General features: G+C 43.0%; 1 protein-coding gene and 1 pseudogene across 3 annotated transcripts in view; one reads left to right on the top strand and one right to left on the bottom strand.

Annotated features, from left to right (window-relative positions):
* The window catches only part of OSBPL10 (oxysterol binding protein like 10), a gene marked incomplete at its 5' end in the record, with an annotated part of 284,829 nt that overhangs the window by 204,622 nt on the left and 59,070 nt on the right, over positions 1-21,137 (top strand). For both annotated transcript variants that reach the window (XM_082663642.1, XM_082663643.1), the window contains one exon: positions 14,027-14,181. In XM_082663642.1, the coding sequence (XP_082519768.1) occupies positions 14,027-14,181 (155 nt within the window). The remainder of the gene's footprint in view (positions 1-14,026; positions 14,182-21,137) is intronic.
* Positions 5,095-13,645, bottom strand: LOC309829072 (large ribosomal subunit protein uL23-like; annotated as a pseudogene). Its single transcript has 2 exons — positions 13,525-13,645; positions 5,095-5,547 (listed from the first exon to the last, which is right to left on the bottom strand). The product of its transcript is annotated as a large ribosomal subunit protein uL23-like (transcript).

Here is a 21,137-nt window from a genome sequence, read left to right as displayed (position 1 = left end):
GGGGGGTGCAGATCCCCTAGCACAGCCGGTATCCATGGGCATTGTTCTTGAAATTTCTATGCTTTCTGACTCCTGCACTGATTTTTTTTCCTTCTGCCTCTCTTCAGAATCAAAAATTAATTTGTGGTCTTGCAGCATTTCATCTTCCGTAGCCTCTCATTGCATCTTCTGGGGAATGTGTCAGCTCTGGAGCCTTTGTCTGCAAATGTTGCTCCCTGATCCTGATTTCATTTCAAACACGCAGAGCAACTGGACCAATGTCCAGAATTACCTGAGCGTTCACCTGCTCCCACCTATGCATTTCAGGCTCTGGGCCTGTCTCTGATGTTACCTCTAAGATACGCGGGACTGAAATGCTTCATTTAACTTCTGTTTATGAAGAGGTTTATAGCTAAAATTAATAAAGTAACTTGGCTTTGTGGCCAAGGCTTGTGTTATGCAGCTCTCCTCTGTCCTGTTGACTAGATCTCCTCCAGCATCTTGATGGAGGCAGTTGATTGACGGGGTGGGGCAGGTGGGCATCTGGTTTCCTGAGTCTAGATGTGCGCCTCTGATTTTACGTGGAGAGGCAGGCAGGGCTGCTCCAGAGATGGCTGGGCTGCTTGGGAATCTGGGCTTGAGGGGGGTTCTGGAACCTTAAAGTGGTCTAGGGGCAGAGTAGTCTGCTGCCTGTGCTTCTGGGTAGTTCCTCAATTGCACCCTTGATGCGGGGAACTTGCTTCAAAGTCAGTGCAGACACCTGTGACCAGACCAGCACGTTCTAGTGCGAGGTCAGAGCTGAGTACCAACGAATGGTGGGTGCAGGGCACGTTGGGAGAGAACATTGGGGTCAGAGCTGCTGGAGCGAGGATGGCAGAGCCTCAGGGAATAGCCGGATGATGCCCATGCCCTTGGACATAAATCAGGGCCAGAGATCAAAACAAGTGTAACTGAAGAGAGGAGAACCGGAGCGGAATTTAATATGTGCTTCTTCACTTGCCCTTCCAATGACTTTTTCATTCCTTTTAAGATTTGTGGGGATTGTCAGTTAATAAGCCAGTTGCATTGGTTCCTCCTATTTTGGGGTTTGGCCAACAGGGTCAAATCGGTGACACTATTATTATAGGTACTCTTCTTGGCTTTTCTGGCCTGTTGCCGTCTTCCTTCTGCTCTGCTTCACTTTTTTCCAGAAACAGCTTCAGATTCTCTACCTTCATCTCTTTTCCCCACTCAGAGATTCTCTTTGCTTTGCTCTGTCTCTTATACCTTCTTTCTCAATACCTGCTGCTTCTGGTGAAAATGAGTCCCACATAAGTCACCTTCCCTTATTTTGTGATTAAAAGCCAAGATAGAAATGTGACAGTTCCTTCAGTAAACAGCATATGGAGAAAATGGACAAGCTAGCATTGCAGACTATTTCAGATGGTAGTTTTTTTTTACAACTGTATAAACAGATTTTTTGAGTGGCAGCTCCTCCGTAAAGAAAGCAGTTAGATCCTAACATTCCAGCTTTTCATCATAAATATGCCTTATGTTTTTCCCACGTTTGTCAATGTCAGTCTTATTCCATTTGGGAAAACCCCTCTCAGGTTGACTGAACCTGGGAGGCGTGAATTCACTGTGTTACAGGAAGAGGCAGGGGACCTTCCAGGGACCTTCACCTGTCACTGGCCTCTGAGCAGAGGTGTCACAGCCCTGGCACGGGCACTGCAGCTCCCAGCACTCAAGCAGGGTGTAAACCGAGGCTAAGGACAGAGGAAGACAGTTCCACGGTCAAACCTTAAAGCCCACAGTTAAATCTTCTGTAGCTTTCTTTCTGCTTCTGGTTGGTTCAAGGAACCAGAAACCCTTTTTTTCCTTCTTCCTGGCATTCTTCTGTCTACTTAGGCATGTTGTGTGAGGAGATGCAGGCGTGTGTCAAAGCCTGGTTTAAGGACTGGGTTTGCCATTTGGTGGACATCCGATCCTTTGTCTTCCTCCTCTCTTCTGTTGGATCATCTTTGATGGTCTCCTGCTCACAAAGGTTAAGGTGGACCAGAAAGTGGAAGGTAATTAACATGCAGTTACCTGATTGACACCAGTCAGCAGCCACATGGTAATATTTGATCCCAGTCTTCTTTGCATTTGTACTTGCTGGTGTGTTTGTGATCTTCTGAGTCACTTTCTATAAGTGAGGCATATTTTCTCATCTGTCAAACACATCAACAGTAACACACACCATTAGCCTTTGTGCCACTAAGAAAAAGCTGCCAATTAAACTATGACACGCCATTGAGTGTAAGATGAGCTCCAACTTCAGAGTCGTCAAAATGTGAAAATTGCTGTGTCTTCCGATTAATGAAATATGGTTTAGACTTGCATTTTGTTTTATGACACAATCTTGAGAATCTATCTTTCAAAAGGATAACGCAGTCCGTTTATTTTTTCCCTTACACTGGTGGTTGTTTTTCTGTTGGTCTCTGTTACACTTTTTTTTTTTTTTTTAATAAATTTATTTATTTATTTGTGGCTGCGTTGGGTCTTTCTCTACTTGCGGTGAATGGGGGCTACTCTTCATTGCGGTACGTGCACTTATCATTGTGGTGGCTTCTCTTGTTGTGGAGCCCGGGCTCTAGGTGTGCAGGCTTCAGCAGTTGTGGCTTGCGGGCTTAGTTGCTCTGCGGCATGTGGGATCTTCCGGGCCAGGGCTCGAACACGTGTCCCCTGCATTGGCAGGCAGATTCTTAACCACTGCTCCACCAGGGAAGTCCCTCTGTTATGCTTCTTGTTTTCATGTTTCTATGCTGCTTTTCTTGTTTCCTCTTATTTTGCTACACAGATTGTATTCCCTTTTCTTTAGTGTTTTGGGAAAAAATATGTACATAAATTCTAGTAGTAGTTACAATGCATTGTTCATAAGCATTCTTTAACTTGTGTTTTTCTAATCATCAAAATCAAGAATGACACTGTGTCTTCACTCTTTCCTTTAGTGCTGAAGACTTAGAATACTTTAACTTCTTTGTTTCTCAGATAGACTTCCCAATTTTTGGTAATATAATATGGGGGCTATTGTTATTAGTATTTAAATATTAATTGAATACTTAATAATGCGTGATAATGATTAAATCTCTTTAAAAGAATTTTAACTTCATAGTTGTGTAATCATGTTTATAAAAAGTATTTAGGGGCTTCCCTGGTGGCACAGTGGTTGAGAGTCCGCCTGCCAATGCAGGGGACACGGGTTCGTGCCCCGGTCCGGGAAGATCCCACATGCCACGGAGTGGCTGGGCCTGTGAGCCATGGCCGCTGGGCCTGCGTGTCCAGAGCCTGTGCTCTGCAACGGGAGAGGCCACAACAGTGAGAGGCCCGTGTACCGCAAAACAAACAAACAAACAAACAAAAAGAAGTATTTAAATTCAGTTCTAGGACTGGGACAGGATGAAATGAAGTGAGGCACCCACCGTGAGCACACATTTAAGGGTGCCAAAGTAATTAAGGTAAATGCTATTTTAATGCAATATCTTTAAACCAAAATTATTGCAAAAAATCCAGGATGAACAAAATATCAAAACCTTAAATAAAAACAGGATTAGATAGTGTGAGGCAGGTGAGACTGAGTCCTTTAAGACAATTTTTGTTTTGGCATTAATTTTGATTTAAAAAATATTGCGTGAACATGTCATTTATCTTGACTACTGAGTGGTTTGGCGCCTCTTTAAATCTTACCCCTGGGCAAGTGTCTTTTTACTTCCCCTGAGTCCCAGCCTTGCTCAGCTCTATGTTCAACTGGGTTCATTGTTCACTGCCAGTCCTTTTATACAGCTTCTCCAGTCTTGAGTTCTTAATTCTGCTTCTTTTCTTCATGTATTGGGATATGTCCTCAAGTCGTTTTTTTCTCCCAGAAGGTAGAATATTTTCTGAGTCTCTGCAGCGCTGCTCAGAAGGCATACAGTGCAGAGTTTAAGAGTCTGGGCTCTGGAGCCAGGTGGCCTGGGTTTTCATCTCCCTTGTACCCTGACACTTACCAGCTCTTGTGCCTTTTTGTTTCTTTACCTGTCAAGTGGACATAACAATAGGACCTACCCATGGGTCATCATTAGGATTAGATGAGTTCACGCACGTAAATTTTATATGGTAGTCCTTGGCACCTAGCAAGAGCTCAATAAATGCTGACTCTTTTTGGCAGAGGAAAGATAATTTGTCTGAAGATAAGCATTATCCCCCCAGCCCGCACCCACCTTCAAATCTGTAGACTTTTATTTGCATTATTCTCTTCATCTACTCACCTTCTGGTGTTTAGTGTTGCAGCAAAATCCAAGACTAGCTTGATTTCTTTTTTCCTTTAGGGCAGGTCAAACTTTTCTGCCTAAATGCTTGGAAAATTTTTTCTCATGTTTTTTGTTTAATTAAAAAATGTTGCCAAACTTCATGAGCCAGGCAGTCATTATACTACTCTAGTTTTGTATGTGTTTGAAATTTCAGTGAGAAAAAGCCTAAGAAAATATCGCCAAGCTGTGTCTAGATGTGAGTCTTTTCCCATTGGTTTTGCTGGACTGAGGTGGGCTGTTTTCAGCAGAACCCAAAGCCCTCTCTTCCGCTCGGGCTGTGTTTCTTTACTTCTGTCACTGTTTATTGTTTCTGTCCCACTGATCTGATCTCTTTACTTTAGGGTCTCTGTTGTGTATCTTCTGTCTTATGTTCTGTCTCATTGCTGGACTTGTGCCCTTTGCAGCTGCTCACTGGTAGAACTTCATCTTCTTGACACACTACTTACTCGACTTTCTACATTGTAGATTCTACTTTTTCCTCGTTTCGGTATTAACCTTAATTCTGCTAATGTTGACTTTGTTTCCTTATAATAATTCCTTTCTGCCTCTATCTCCTTCTTCACCTCAGTCTGTTTTCTTCTTCTGGCTCTCTGTTCTTGTTTCATAGCGGCTACTTTATTTTGTATTGTTGCAAGGATACACCTCTCCTGATGTTTTCTCTGACACCTTATGTTAGAAATTTCAGAGATATATTGTTCCTATGAGTATCCTTCTGAGGATACTGTTTCTTTTCCCAAGCACTATAGGGTCCTTTTTTTTTTTTTTTTTAACTAGTGAAAACTTTTACATTTAAAATTAGCCAGCTGGACTCAGTTTAGATGATCCCAGTTTTGTTGGCAACATCCAAAGCATCATAGTCAGGAGCCAGTCGAACATATGCCTTCTTCTCTCCATCAGGCCTGATGAGGGTGTTCACCTTAGCCACGTCAGTGTCATAGAGCTTCTTCACAGCCTATCTAATCTGGCACTTGTTGGCCTTGGCATCCACAGTGAACACCAGTGTGTTGTTGTCTTCTGTTTTCTTCATGGCTGACTTGGTGGTGAGGGGGAACTTGATGATGGCATAGTGGTCAAGCTTGCGTCTCCTAGGGGTGCCCTTCCTGGGATATTTGGGCTGCCTCCGGAGCTGTAGTGTTTTGGGCTGTTGGAAGGTGGGCGACATCCGGATCTTCTTTTTTTGTGTGACCGTGGACACCTTTCAGCACTGCTTTCTTGGCCTTCAAAGCCTTTGCTTTGGCTTCGGCTTTGGGAGGGGCAGGGGCTGAGAGAAGGAAAGAAAATGAGGGTGTGGGCGTGCTCACTACTGGTCTTGAGGCTGGAAGTGATCGATTTATACACTCGTTTTCATTCACTCTATATTAGAATTTTCCTCCTTTATCCTCACATGAGGCAGCTCTATCCAGACACCCAAACCAGTGGCTGGTGGTTAGAGCAGCTGGACTGGTCTGAGGCGATCTTCTCTCCTGTCCTCCCTCACTGGTTCTTTGATGCTCTGACTCCACAGAATGTACAGAAAACTGCATTAACCAGCATGCATTGCTACCCCCACCCTTCCTGTCCTGGTCTTTGTCTCAGGATGCTGTGTATCACAAGCAGGCCAGACTCTACTTCCTGCCCTGTTGTCTGTCTCCTGGTTATCATCTCTGAATGATGGTGGTGTGGAGGGGAGGGAGGGACAGAGTTACGGTATGGGAGTAATGGACGGAACATTGTCCTGATTGCCTAGGAGAGCAGATTTCATTTTTTCCCTTAGTGCTTTTTTAAGTTTTCCTAATTATTCTAGAGAACATTTACTACTTGCATAATAAAATAAAATGAAGAGAAAGTAGTACCCCTGTGTTTATGAGACAGCTGCCCAGTATTTAAGATATGAATCCAACTTCAGGTCTCTGAGGAGGAGTCGGTCAACAGGACAGGTAAGAAGTATCTTTCCACCTTTCTTAGGGAAGATTCTGGGTCTTGGAACCCTGGGTTGGTTTTCTTAGTCCAACCCCATCCACCTTATTATTTATGGGGATTCTTCATAAGCCTGTCCTTAGCTCATCCTTCAGCCTTTGATTTTAGTGTTGTGAGTTTCTAACTTTTTAAAAATGACATCAAGGACTGATATATGGATGCCTTTTTGCCATTAAAAAAAAAAGTTGTGGTAAAAATACAAATTAAAAAAATTTGGATTGGTTCAAGATGGTGGAGTAGAAGGATGTGCTCTCACTCCCTCTTGCGAGAACACTGGAATCACAACTAACTGCTGAACCATCATCGACAGGAAGACACTGGAACTCACTAAAAAAGATACCCCACATCCAAAGACAAAGGAGAAGCCACAAAGAGACGGTAGGAGGGGTGCAATCACAATAAAATCAAATCCCATAACATCTGGGTGGGTGACTCACAAACTGGAGAACACTTATACCACAGAAGTCCACCTACTGGAATGAAGGTTCTGAGCCCCACGTCAGGGTTCTGAACCAGGGGGTCTGGCAATGGGAAGAGGAATTCCCAGAGAATCAGACTTTGAAGGCTAGCAGGATTTGATTGCAGAACTTCGACAGGACTTGGGGAAACAGAGACTCCACTCTTGGAAGGCACACACAAAGTAGTGTATGTATCGGGACCCAGGGGAAGGAGGAGTAACCCCATAGAGATTGAACCAGGCCTACCTGTTAGTGTTGGAGGGTCTCCTGCAGAGGTGGGGGGTGGCTCTGTCTCACCATGAAGACAAGGACACTGGCAGCAGAAGTTCTGGGAAGTACTCCTTGGCGAGAGCCCTCCCAGAGTCCACCATTAGCCCCACCAAAGAGCCCAGGTAGGCTCCAGTGTTGGGTCACCTCAGGCCAAACAACCAACAGGGAGGGGACCCACCCCACCCATCAGCAGACAAGAGGATTAAAGTTTTACTGAGCTCTGCCCACCAGAGCAACAGCCAACTCTACCCACCACCAGTCCCTCCCATCAGGAAACTTGCACAAGCCTCTTAGATAGCCTCATCCACCAGAGGGCAGACAGCAGAAGCAAGAAGAACTACAATCCTGTAGCCTGTGATACAAAAACCACATTCACAGAAAGATAGACAAGATGAAAAGGCAGAGGGCTACGTACCAGATGAAGGAACAAGGTAAAACCCCAGAAAAATAACTAAATGAAGTGGAGATAGGCAACCTTCCAGAAAAAGAATTCAGAATAATGAGAGTAAAGATGATCCAGGACCTCGGAAAAAGAATGGAGGCAAAGATCGACAAGATGCAAGAAATGTTTAACAAAGACCTAAAAGAATTAAAGAACAAACAAACAGAGATGGACAATACAATAACTGAAATGAAAACTACACTAGAAGGAATCAATAGCAGAATAACTGAGGCAGAAGAACGGATAAGTGACCTGGAAGACAGAATGGTGGAATTCACTGCCACAGAACAGAATAAAGAAAAAAGAATGAAAAGAAATGAAGACAGCCTAAGAGACATCTGCGACAACATTAAACACAACAACGTTCGCATTATAGGGGTCCCAGAAGGAGAAGAGAGAGAGAAAGGACCCGAGAAAATATTTGAAGAGATTATAGTCAAAAACTTCTCTAACATGGGAAAGGAAATAGCCACCAAAGTACAGGAAGCACAGAGAGTCCCATACAGGATAAACCCAAGGAGAAACACACCGAGACACATAGTAATCAAATTGGCAAAAATTAAAGACAAAGAAAAATTATTGAAAGCAGCAAGAGAAAATACTTAAAGTGCTGAAAGGGAAGAAGCTACAACCAAGATTACTCTACCCAGCAAGGATCTCATTCAGATTCGATGGAGAAATCAGAAGTTTTACAGACAAGTGAAAGCTAAGAGAATTCAGCACCACCAAACCAGCTCTACAACAAATGCTAAAGGAACTTCTCTAAGTGGGAAACACAAGAGAAGAAAAGGCCCTATGAAAACAAACCCAAAACAATTAAGAAAATGGTAATAGGAACATACATATTGATAATTACCTTAGATGTGACTGGATTAAATGCTGCAACCAAAAGACACAGGCTTGCTGAATGGATACAAAACAAGACCCATATATGTGCCGTCTACAAGAGACCCACTTCAGACCTAGGGACACGTGCAGACTGAAAGTGAGGGGATGGAAAAAGATATTCCATGCAAATGGAAATCAAAAGAAAGCTGGAGTAGCAATATTCATATCAGATAAAATAGACTTTAAAATAAAGAATGTTACAAGAGACAAGGAAGGACACTACATAATGATCAAGGGATCAATCCAAGAAGAAGACATAACAATTATAAATATATATGCACCCAACATAGGAGCACTTCAATACATAAGGCAACTGCTAACAGCTGTAAAAGAGGAAATTGACAGTAACACAATCATAGTGGGGGACTTTAACACCTCATTTACACCAATGGACAGGTCATCCAAACAGAAAATTAGTAAGGAAACAGAAGCTTTAAATGACACAATAGACCAGATAGATTTAATTGATATTTATAGGACATTCCATCCAAAAACAGCAGATTACACTTTCTTCTTAAGTGCGCACAGAACATTCTCCAGGATAGCTCATATCTTGGGTCACAAATCAAGCCTCAGTAAATTTAAGAAAATTGAAATCATATCAAGCATCTTTTCTGACAACAGTGCTATGAGATTAGAAATCAATTACAAGGAAAAAAATGTAAAAAACACAAACACATGGAGGCTAAACAATACGTTATTAAATAACCAAGAGATCACTGAGGAAATCAAAGAGGAAATCAAAAAATACCTAGAGACAAATGACAATGAAAACACGATGATCCAAAACCTATGGGATGCAGCAAAAGCATTTCTAAGAGGGAAGTTTATAGCTATAAAAGCCTACCTCAAAAACAAGAAAAATCTCACATAAACAATCTAATCTTACACCTAAAGGAGCTAGAGAAAGAAGAACAAACAAAACCCAAAGTTAGCAGAAGGAAAGAAATCAGGAATATCAGAGCAGAAATAAATGAAATAGAAACAATACAACAATAGCAACGATCAATAAAACTGGTTCTTTGAGGAGGTAAACAAAGCTGGTCCTTTGAGGAGGTAAACAAAATTGATAACTCATTAGCCAGACTCATCAAGAAAAAGAGGGAGAGGACTCAAATCAATAAAATTAGAAATGAAAAAGGAGAAGTTACAGTGGACACCTCAGAAATACAAAGCATCATAAGGGACTACTACAAGCAACTATATGCCAATAAAATGGACAACCTGGAAGAAATGGACAAATTCTTAGAAAGGTGTAACTTTCCAAGACTGAACCAGGAAGAAATAGAAAAAACGAACAGACCAGTCACAAGTAATGAAATTGAAACTGTGATTAAACATCTTCCAACAAACAAAAGTCCAGGACCAGATGGCTTCACAGGTGAATTCTATCAAACATTTAGAGAAGAGCTAACACCCATCCTTCTCAAACTCTTCCAAAAAGTTGCAGAGAAAGGAACACTCCCAAACTCATTCTGTGAGGCCACCATCACTCTGATACCAAAACCAGACAAAGATACTACAAAAAAAGAATATTACAGACCAGTGTCACTCATGAATATAGATGCAGAAATCCTCAACAAAATACTAGCAAACAGAATTGAACAACACATTAAAAGGATCATATACCATGATCAAGTGGGATTTATCCCAGGGATGCAAGGATTCTTCAATATATGCAAATCAATCAATGTGATACACCATATTAACAACTTGAAGAAGAAAAACCATATGATCATCTCAATAGATGCAGAAAAAGCTTTTGACAAAATTCAACACCCATTTATGATAAAGACTCTCCAGAAAGTGGGCATAGAGGGAACCTACCTCAACATAATAAAGGCCATATATGACAAACACACAGCAAACATCATTCTCAATGGTGAAAAACTGAAAGCATTTCCTCTAAGATCAGGAACAAGTCAAGGATGTCCACTCTCACTACTGTTATTCAACCTAGTTTTGGAAGTCCCAGCCACGGCAATCAGAGAAGAAAAAGAAATAAAAGGAATACAAACTGGAAAAGAAGAAGTAAAACTGTCACTGTTTGCAGATGACATTTATACAGGTGACATCTGATAGGCAGATGACATAGAGAATCCTAAAGATGCCACCAGAAAACTACTAGAGCTAATCAATGAATTTGGTAATGTAGCAGGATACAAAACAAATGCACAGAAATCTCTTGCATTCCTATACACTAATGATGAAAAATCTGAAAGAGAAATTAAGGAAACACTCCCATTTACCATTGCAACAAAAAGAATAAAATACCTAGGAATAAACCTACCTAAGGAGACAAAAGATCTGTATGCAGAAAACTATAAGACACTGATAAAGGAAATTAAAGATGATACCAACAGATGGAGAGATATACCATGGTCTTGGATTGGAAGAATCAACATTGTGAAAATGACTCTACTACACAAAGCAATCTACAGATTCAATGCAATCCCTATCAAATTACCATTGGCCTTTTTTACAGAACTAGAATAAAAAATCTTAAAATTTGTATGGAGACACAAAACACCCCGAATAGCCAAAGCAGTCTTGAGGGAAAGAAACGGAGCTGGAGGAATCAGACTCCCTGACTTCAGACTATACTACAGTAATCAAGACCATATGGTACTGGCACAAAAACAGAAACATAGATTGGTGGAACAAGGTAGAAAGCCCAGAGATAAACCCACACACCTATGGTCAACTAATCTATGACAAAGGAGGCAAGGGTATATAATGGAGAAAAGACAGTCTCTTCAATAAGTGGTGTTAGGAAAACTGGACAGCTACATGTAAAAGAATGAAATTAGAACACTCCCTAACACCATACACAAAAATGAACGCAAAATGGATTCGAGACCTACATGTAAGACCGGACACTATAAAACTCTTAGAGGAAAACATAGGCAGAACACTCTTTGACATAAATCACAGCAAGATCTTTTTTGATCCACCTCCTAGAGTAATGGAAATAAAAACAAAAATAAACAAATGGGACCTAATGAAACTTAAAAGCTTTTGCACAGCAAAGGAAACCATAAACAGGACGAAAAGACAGCCCTCAAAATGGGAGAAAATATTTGCAAATGAATCAACAGACAAAGGATTAATCTCCAAAATATATAAACAGCTCATGCAGCTCAATATTAAAAATACAAACAACCCAATCCAAAAATGGGCAGAAGACCTAAATAGACATTTCTCCAAAGAAGATTATACAGATGGCCAAGAAGCACATGAAAAGGTGCTCAGCATCACTAATTATTAGAGAAATGCAAATCAAAACTACAATGAGGTATCACCTCACTCCAGTTAGAATGGGCATCATCAGAAAATCTATAAACAACAAATGCTGGAGAGGTTGTGGAGAAAAGGGAACCCTCTTGCCCTGTTGGTGGGAATGTAAATTGATACAGCCACTATGGAGAACAGTATGGAGGTTCCTTAGGAAACTAAAAATAGATTTACCATATGACCCAGCAATCCCACTACTGGGCATATACCCAGAGAAAACCATAAATCAGAAGGATACATGCACCCCAATGTTCATAGCAGCACTATTTACAGTAGCCAGGGCATGGAAGCAGCCTAAATGCCCATCAACAGACAAATGGATAAAGAAGATGTGGTACACATATACAATGGAATGTTACTCAACCATAAAAAGGAATGAAATTGGGTCATTTGTAGAGACGTGGATGGATCTAGAGACTGTCATACAGAGTGAAGTAAGTCAGAAGGAGAAAAACAAATATCGTATATTAACGCATGTATGTGTAACCTAGAAAAATTGTACAGATGAATCAGTTTGCAGGGCAGAAATTGAGACACAGATGTAGAAAACAAACGTATGGACACCAATGGGGGAAAGCAGTGGGGCATGGAGGTGGTGGTGTGATGAACTGGGAGATTGGGATTGACATGTATACACTGATGTGTATAAAATGGATGATTAGTAAGAACCTGCTGTATAAAAAAACAAAATTCAAAAAAAAATTGGGGGTCCTAACCATTTTTAAGTATACAACTCAGTAGTGTTAAATACATTCATATTATTGTACAATCTCCAGAACCCTTTTCATCTTGCAGAACCCTTTTCATCTTGCAAAACTGAACCTCTATACCCAGTAAATAACTCTTCCCCCAACCCCCTTTTCCCCACTTTGTCCCCTGCCCTTCTCCACCATGGACATACAGGCTTTTTGAAACATACACTCTTCTTGAAATTGACCATCTCTGAAAGTCTTAATGGTCATCCATTCATTCAGCACAGATTTAAGGAGCTCACACTCCTTGCCGGACCCTGTTCTAGGTTCTGGGGATACAGCAGTGAGCAAGGGCAGTGTTGTCCCTGTTTTTAAGGAGCTAATGTTCTAGGGAGAAGAGGAAGGCAGACAATAAACGAATGAACAGGGTGAGTTCAGAGAGTGCTAAGAGCCGTAAGACAGTAAACCAACAGCTGGGACAGGGGGTGCCTCTGGGGTGCTGCTTTGGCCAGCGAAGTCCCCCGGGGCCTTTCTGAGCATGTGATCGTTGAGCAGACCGCTGGATTTACTCAGGAGATCTCCTCCCCCAGGTAGAGGAACTAGAGGCTGGCAGTCTGAGCAGGGAAACAGCACACACAAAGGCTCTCGTCCCTTTGAAGAATGGGAAGAAAAAAAAAAAACAGCCTCACTTGAGCGTTGTGAGCAGTGGGAGAGAATGAGGAGATGCTAGGCAGCATCTGAGGTGCTGAAGGGCGGCTGAGTTCTAGTTCACGTCAGGTTGTCTGCACTTGAGCCCACCTTTCCTTCATCACTCACTCCTGTGCTCAGGCTGAGAACAGAAGCTCCAGATTCAGCTGAGTTTGAAGCCTATTTTTTTTCTAATGGCAGAATTGCTACAGGGTAAAGAAATCTACCTCTGATCATTCCTGTCCCCCTTAGCAAGCATATATACAACTATTCTGTAATAACCCATTACTCTTGGAAAGATCAGTATTAGAAAGTTTTTTTTGCTGTTCCCAAGGGTTGAGGGAAAATCTTTAAAATGCTTTATAAGGAATCCCTGGTGGTCCAGTGATTAGGACTATGCATGTTCACTGCTAAGGGCCCGGGTTTGATCCCTGGTTGGGAAACAGATCCCAAAAGCCATGTGGCGTGGCCAAATTAAAAAAAAAAAGAAAAAAGCTTTATTAACAGCAATATGGTAGCTAGAATGGCATGACCGCATCCATCCTCCATACCCATGTCTGTCCATGATGTGGCTTCCTGACTTCTGCCACCCGAATGGACTTCGGCCACATCTAATGGCCGATCACACGTGACGTGATCACACCGCAGGCGTCTTTTCTCAGCTGTGGTCATCATGTCAATGGGCATTCAGACTGCATTTCGAGCAGCCCATACCCGATACAATTTGACTCTTGTTTTTATTGTAAATATTTATAAGTATTTTTGAAAAGTTAAAAAAAATAAGAAAAACACTCTCAAGGAAGTACAGCACATGTGAATTTTGTCCAGGGACAGGGAGAGACACAGCCTATGGTCATTACGCAGAAACTCGTTTATAAATAGGTGACCTGAATCTACACTTAAATCCACTGAATCAGCTTAAATCCTCTATGGTCCACTTAAAATTGGACCCACTTCAAGTCGGGTTTCTTCAACAGCATGGTATGGCTATTTCTTGAGCTCTAAATGTTGGATTTGGAAAATACTTGGCATCATTCTAGGTCTTTATTTCAGAAAGCATCCTGGGATGGCACGGGCCTAAGTCACACTCCACAGAGCAGCTGAAAAATGGGACACTGGGCTCTTTGCCATCGGCCAGCGCCAGCATAACCTGGGCCATTTTACCCAACTCCGTGGAGGATGAACAAACCTGCCCGCCAGAGCCAGAGGTAAGCTCGCCAGCCTCTCTTCGCACCTTTCATGGCTTGTGTTAGCGCTTGTTCAGAAGTAGAGTAATTATATTTGTAACTTGCTCACCGCTGGGTTTTAAGAGGAGACAAATTATAAAATGGAAGCATCGCCCAGGGAGACAAAATCAGCTCCGTGCACGCCTGGCGCTCCTGCTCTTGTGCCTGGCAGCTGCCGTGGGCGAACGGTGATCCAACTGATGCGGAATCTCCCATTTTCACTGAAATGGGAGTCGTTTTCACGTCATGTGGGAGAAACTAACACGCCCACTAACGTGATGCCTGTTGACATGATGGGAGTGGTTACAATATATTATGTCGCTCCCCTCAATATTGGCTTCTTCGTGTGGTTGTGCTAATAATATGAGCTCCTTCCTCCTATGCTTGATCCCCGCATGCTACACAACCGGGCCAGCCCAGGGGCAGTGGCTGGGACTCTTCTAGGCGTTGCACTAGCCCAGGTCCAGGGAAGAGCAGCCCTGCAGACCTTCGGGGCTAGCCAGGCCCCCACAGGCTCCCTGGACCCAGTCATCTGCCCACGCAATCTCCGTGACTAACTGCGCCTCTAAGTGGCAGCTGGAGGGAAGCCAAATGCAGCCTGCATTTTGTCAATTTCCCCGGGTGTCATAAGTGAATTTCTCTTTCTTGGTTGCACGTGTCCTGTTGACAGGATCTCGTGAAGTGGGCTGGGACCTACTTTAACCATGTGTTAGAGGTGGTTCTTCATTTGAATTGAAATCACTTTAGCCTGAAAATTGTGCAGCAAAATCTATTTTGTAAGGTTGCAAGTCCCAAGGCAGCTTCTTCAGTCAAATGGTCTTGGTTATCCATTGAAATGTTTCTCCAAGCTTCACGTGATTCTATTCTCCGAGGGCCGCTTGAGGACTCAGGTCTTCCAGAGGCAGGATCGGCCTGCCTGCAAGTATTTCATCAGCATCTGTAAGGTGACTTTGCAGGGTATGAAACGATAGGGGATGTGAGATTTTGAAAGGTATCTGCCTCTGCCTGTACACCGAGTTTCAGGGGGAAAACACTTGTAGCTGACGTGTGGGTGCCTCGCAAGGTAAGTTGGCAACTGAGAAGATGTCGGAGCTTGCTGTCAGGTAGTTTTTTTGAGAGCCTCGGGTGGGGTCACGTTTGAGGAGGTCGTGCTTAGCTGCTAAGGGGTTGAGAATTCCAATCACCTCCATTCTGTTGGAAAAGAACCTTTGGGAGTTCACACCATAATACACATACCTAAATCTTGCTCTAGAAAGAAATTAAAAGAGAAGTTCTTAGATCTTTAGAAATAACTGTTTAGATCCTCATCCCCAGCAGCATCACGGGGAAACCCTAACAGAGGCTGTCACCTAATAAGCTTTTTTTTAAAAAAATGATTATTTATTTACTTAAGTGTAGTTGATTTATAATGTGTTCATTTGTACTGTACAGCAAAGTGATTTAGTTACACATATATATAATTATTAAATATTCTTTTCCATTATGGTTTATCACAGGATATTGAATACAGTTCCCTGTGCTGTACAGTAGGACCTTGTTGTTTATCCATTCCATACATAAAAGCTTACATCTGCTACCCCCAACCTGCCACTCTATCCCTCCCCTAACCCCCCACCCTCTTGGCAAGTACAAGTCTCTTCTCTATGTCTGTGAATCTGTTTCTGTTTCATAGATAGGTTCACTTGTGTCATAGTTTAGATTCCACACATAAGTGATGTCATATGGTGTTTGTCTTTCGCTTTCTGATTTGCTTCACTTAGTATGATAGTCTCTGGTTGCATCCATGTTGCTGCATATGGCATTATTTCATTCCTTTATATGGCCGAGTAGTATTCCATTGTATATATGTACCACATCTTCTTTATCCATTCATCTGTTGATGGACATTTAGGTTGCTTCCATGTCCTGGCTATTGTGAATAGTGGGGCTGTGAACATAGGGGTGCATGTATTTTTTTGAATCAGAGTTGTGTCTAGATATATGCCCAGGATTGGGATTGCTGGTTCCTATGGTAGCTCTAATTTTAGTTTTCTGAGGACCCTCCTTACTATTCCCAATAGTGGCTGCCCCGATTTACATTCCCACCAACAGCGTAGGAGGGTTCCCTTTCCTCCGTGCTCTCTCCAGCATTTATTGTTTGTAGTTTTTTTTTTTTTTTTTTTTTTTTTTTTTTGCGGTACATGGGCCTCTCACTCTTGTGGCCTCTCCCGTTGCGGAGCACAGGCTCCAGACGCGCAGGCTCAGCGGCCATGGCTCACGGGCCCAGCCGCTCTGCGGCATGTGGGATCCTCCCAGACCGGGGCACGAACCCTTGTCCCCTGCATCGGCAGGCGGACTCTCAACCACTGCGCCACCAGGGAAGCCCTATTGTTTGTAGTTTTTGATGATGGCCATTCTGACTGGTGTGAGGTGATACCTCATTGTAGTTTTGATTTGCGTTTCTCTAATAATTAGTGACGTTGAGCATCTTTTCACGTGCCTGTTGGCTGTCTGTATGTCTTTGGAGAAATGTCTACTTAGTAACCTGATAAGATTATTATTAGGGCTGCTGATCTTCCCTATTCTGAGTCCTTCCTAGTGTACGTGCTGCCTTTCCTGTGGATGCTTTTTCTAACCCTGAAGTTTGAAAGGGTTAGTCTGTTCTTTTTACATAAAATTATTGCCCACTTTGCTTTGCCAGTCAATAGCATTGGCAGAAGATAGTATATCATTGTCCAGACGAAATAACTAGCTCCCAAGTTCAACTTTTAAAAAATACTTTGAAGGAGAAGAACTAGGGAGAGCTTTTAAGTTAGGAACAATCATTAATTTCTGATTGTCGTTTTTGCTCTTACTCCTTTTGTCAGAGTGATAGGAGGTATTCTCTGGTACTCTCTTGCAGCAGTGAGAGGCTTATGGGGTGTGATGCGGGTGTGAATGTTTTCTGAGAAGGAAGGATTAGAGCTCTTTTGCAAAGACGTCCTTCATTTTTTCCAGTGACAGCTCTGGTAGATGATTCTCACAACCCAAACAGCTCGTGTTGGTTGGACACTATTTTTATTTTAGGCCATTGTGCTTTGTCACTTTTTTTTTTTCTTGTCCTAACAGTTGAAGAAGCTAGCCATAGCCACCCAGTAGTTTTCTTGTCAGAAAAAGGAAAATGTTTCCATTGCCTCCCTTTTGTACAATTTGGAAAAATAACCCAAAAAGGAATGAAGTGAAATTCCTTATGAGAAGGTTTCTTATCCCTTTTGATGTGGAGAATGTAGTTACTATGTGATCATTGGGAGACTAGGAATTGTAGTTATTGTGGTGCTTTAGCCAAATATTTTCTTCTGGCTTATTGTTTTGATCATATTAGGTCTTTAGGAGCATAAATTAGGGTATAAAACATACCACATCCTAATGTATATATATTTTTTAATGCCGTCAAGCAATTAACTCAATCCAATTCCCATCAGACATAGACTGGGTATCCTACAATTAACTCAATTCTGATACTGTCCACCTGGAAGGAGCGTCAGATCTCACAGGTGAAGGGCTTCAGTCCTGCAAGACTGAGCACCCCATCAACTTCAGACGCCAGTCACATATCCAGGTTGTCACCTGTGCTTCTGACCAGCCGGCTGTGGATTGGAGGTTCCCATGTCCTCTTCCTCAGGCTTGATTAATTCGCTAGGGTGGCTCACAGAACTCAGAGAAACATCTACTAGTTTGTTACAAAAGGATGTAATTCAGGAACAGAAGGAAGAGATGCATACAGCAAGGTCTGTGGGAAGGAGCTCGGAGCTTCCATGCCCTCCTGCCCTCTCCGAGTGCACCACTCTCCCCACCAACCATGAAGCTCTCTGAACCCTGTTCTTTAGGGTTTTTAAGGAGGCTTCATTACATAGGCATGGTTGATTAAATTACCCTCCAGGCCCTCTCCCCTCCCCGGAGGTCAGGGGTAGGACTGAAAGCTCCAACCCTCTAATAACCGGGGTTGGCTCCACTGGCAACCATCTCCCATCCTTAGGGGCTTTGCAAAAGTCATTCCTTAACATAACAAAAGACACTTTAAAGCTTTCATCTCTTAGGAAATTCCCAGGGTTTTAGGAACTCTGTGTTGGAAATAGGGACAAAAAAGCAAATATATATTTCTTACCATAAATCACAATGTGACACTCCCCTCCGCTGTTTCTGGCTTACCATAAAACAACTTACAGATACCTGGAAAATGAATGCATTTTCAAGCTTAGTCTGTTTCATTCTCAACAGAATAGAGCTCAGAAGAGCAGCGTGTATTTAATATGTGTGTTACAAGAGAATTGTGGTTGGCTCTGTTATCAGATGCAGTGATCTCAAAATTTTATTCGGCTGGGGCTGCGGCTGGGACCCACTAAATGTGAAAATGAAATATTCTTCCATAACAAAGTGAGTTAGGATCTTGGTTTCCCCGTTAGGAGAACGATATTTCAACTCTCTCAGCACGGTTTGAAATTTAAGTTTAGACAGAAAAGGGTTTTGGTGGTGCTTTCTTTGTCGAAGAGTGCCTTGTTTTAGGACAGGAGGAATGGTGACTGGGGAGATGAAGTACTGGGCCTGGCGCTCTTGACCTTCCACCCACCCTCCGGATTGGAAACCTACCAACGCAAGTCCACGTTGCAGGCATTCTCACAGGGAGGTTTCTAAATGCATGACGGTTTCCTCAGTGCATTTGTTTGAGAGTTGGAAGCTGAGGCGGGGACCAGATTCCTTCTGCTGGTGCTGCTGGCGGACAGGGTCAAGGGGATGTGAGTATTTAGAGGCAGGTGCAGTGGCCAGACTCGTTGTTCTGGGGCCTCTGTCCCCCTGCGTTGGCAGGAGAGGCTGTTGTGGCCGCAGCGCCGGCAGCATCCCGACACTTGGATCAAGGATACCTGCAGTGGTGTGTCCTTGCATGAAAAAGTCTAAGGGGGCCTTCTGTTCTGGCCTTCCGCCAGACCAGTGATGCTATAAGCACCTAATTCCCATATCAAATCCCTTCCTGATTGAAATACCTGGAGTGGTTTCCATTCCTGGCCCTGGATCCTGACTGGTTGGGCTGTTGGCATAGGGAAGCAGTGGGTGGCATGGGGACAATCCTCAACGGCAGCTCACATGTCACCATGTTTACCCACCTTCCTGGAGGCTGTTTCTGAGAGACAGAAACCCTAATTTGTGGTAAAAGTCAGGGTTATCGAGGTAAATTCATAAATAATGAAATTCACCCCTTTAAAATGCAATTTTACCACTTCTGAACTTTGATCTGTTACAACAGTTCCATCGCTTTCCAAGATTCCCTTGTGTTCCTTTGTGTTTAACTCCTCCCCTAGCCCCTGGCAAGCGCTCATCTGCTTTCTGTCCACGTAGTTTCGTCTTTTCCAGAATGCCATGTAAATGGAATCACGCAGTGTGTTCACGTGAGCCCGGCTTTCTTTGTTTAGCATAATGTGTGCTGTGTGAATTGTTGGAGGCAGTTATTAGATGCCCGGACACCGACCCCTGGCCTGGAGGGAAAAGATGGAGAGTCAGTCCTGTTAATCCCTCTCCACTGGGGACCTGCAGCAGGGGGTCTTGAAGCCGTGTCTCAGGAGTACGTCATCAGCTCCTATCAACCCCTGGGTTGACTGTTTCACTAGAAAACTTTGCCTGGTGACTTGTCTGCATCGCAGTGGCAGTAATGCCATCAAGAGACCACATGACCTACACTCCCCAAATCTAGCAGGTTCAGAAGGACTTCTCATAATGTCCCTAAGTACTAAGGACTCGATCAACATATAAATTAGCCAGTGGGCTTTGGTTAGAAAACTGCAGAATTTAATTTTCAAGTAAGTGTGTCAAAATCCCCACTTCCCCAAGGGAGGGCATTGTTTTACAAATAAGGGAAAGAGACGGATATAAAGATTTAGCTGAATTTTGCCTCAAGAAGAATTTTCATGCTCTTGGTTGAATTGTCTGTCATCTTTAGCACTGAACTTTTGAACCACTTAACCACATATAAAGCTGTTAGTTTTGAAATCCTCTGACATTCAAGTTGAAGCCTGACCAGTGTAATCTCAACCCATTTTGATCCTTTTTATTCTTTATCTCCACAGTACATCAATGTATAGGTAGATGTTAACTGAGCATGAAGTGTCAGGCATGGGATGGTGATAGAGTTTTTCAAGATAAGGTAATATGCTGTTTTGATCCTTTGGATAATTCCTTTTTTTTTTTTTTTTGTGGTATGCGGGCCTCTCACTGTTGTGGCCTCTCCCGTTGCGGAGCACAGGCTCTGGACGTGCAGGCTCAGCGGCCATGGCTCATGGGCCCAGCTGCTCCGCGGCATGTGGGATCTTCCCGGACCGGGGCACGAACCCGTGTCCCCTGCATCGGCAGGCGGACTCTCAACCACTGCGCCACCAGGGAAGCCCTGGATAATTCTTTTAACATGCATTTTCAACCTTACTGATTTGTTCAAAATATTTGACATGTACTTGTTGTCAGCTGTTTGACCATGGAGTGGGTCAGCTAACACATCCCTATAATGGTTGAAAATCAATTTAGTGAATTCTGTGATAGCTCCACAAAGTTAATGGTTGCTACGTAGGAAATGTTGTCGATCACATTTGGACTTTGTAACAAGTAAGGTCGTGGGTGATATGATTAACCCCTTTCTACCCCACTTCCCACCCTGTCATTAGAGAGTTTGATTGCCTCTTCTTCCCAGATCCTGTAGGACAGATGTTTTTTCTCTTTGAGCCATGGCCTTTGAGTCACTACATCTTAGAATAGTCTTTAGGGGTCCAGTGGCCACTCCCCAAACTGGAGTGACTGACTGACTTGCCAAGAGTCACAGAACTGGCCAGTGGTAAAGGCAGGATGGACATCTAGACTTCCTTTCTCCCCAGCCAGTGCCCTTCTGTATATACCACACCATCTCCTGTGCCTAGGAGGATTCTTTCATCTGCAAATAACAG

Source organism: Grampus griseus (genome assembly GCF_964374135.1).
Source record: "Grampus griseus genome assembly, chromosome: 10".
Lineage (NCBI taxonomy): Eukaryota > Metazoa > Chordata > Mammalia > Artiodactyla > Delphinidae > Grampus > Grampus griseus.
This window is presented reverse-complemented; position numbering and strand designations above follow the sequence as displayed.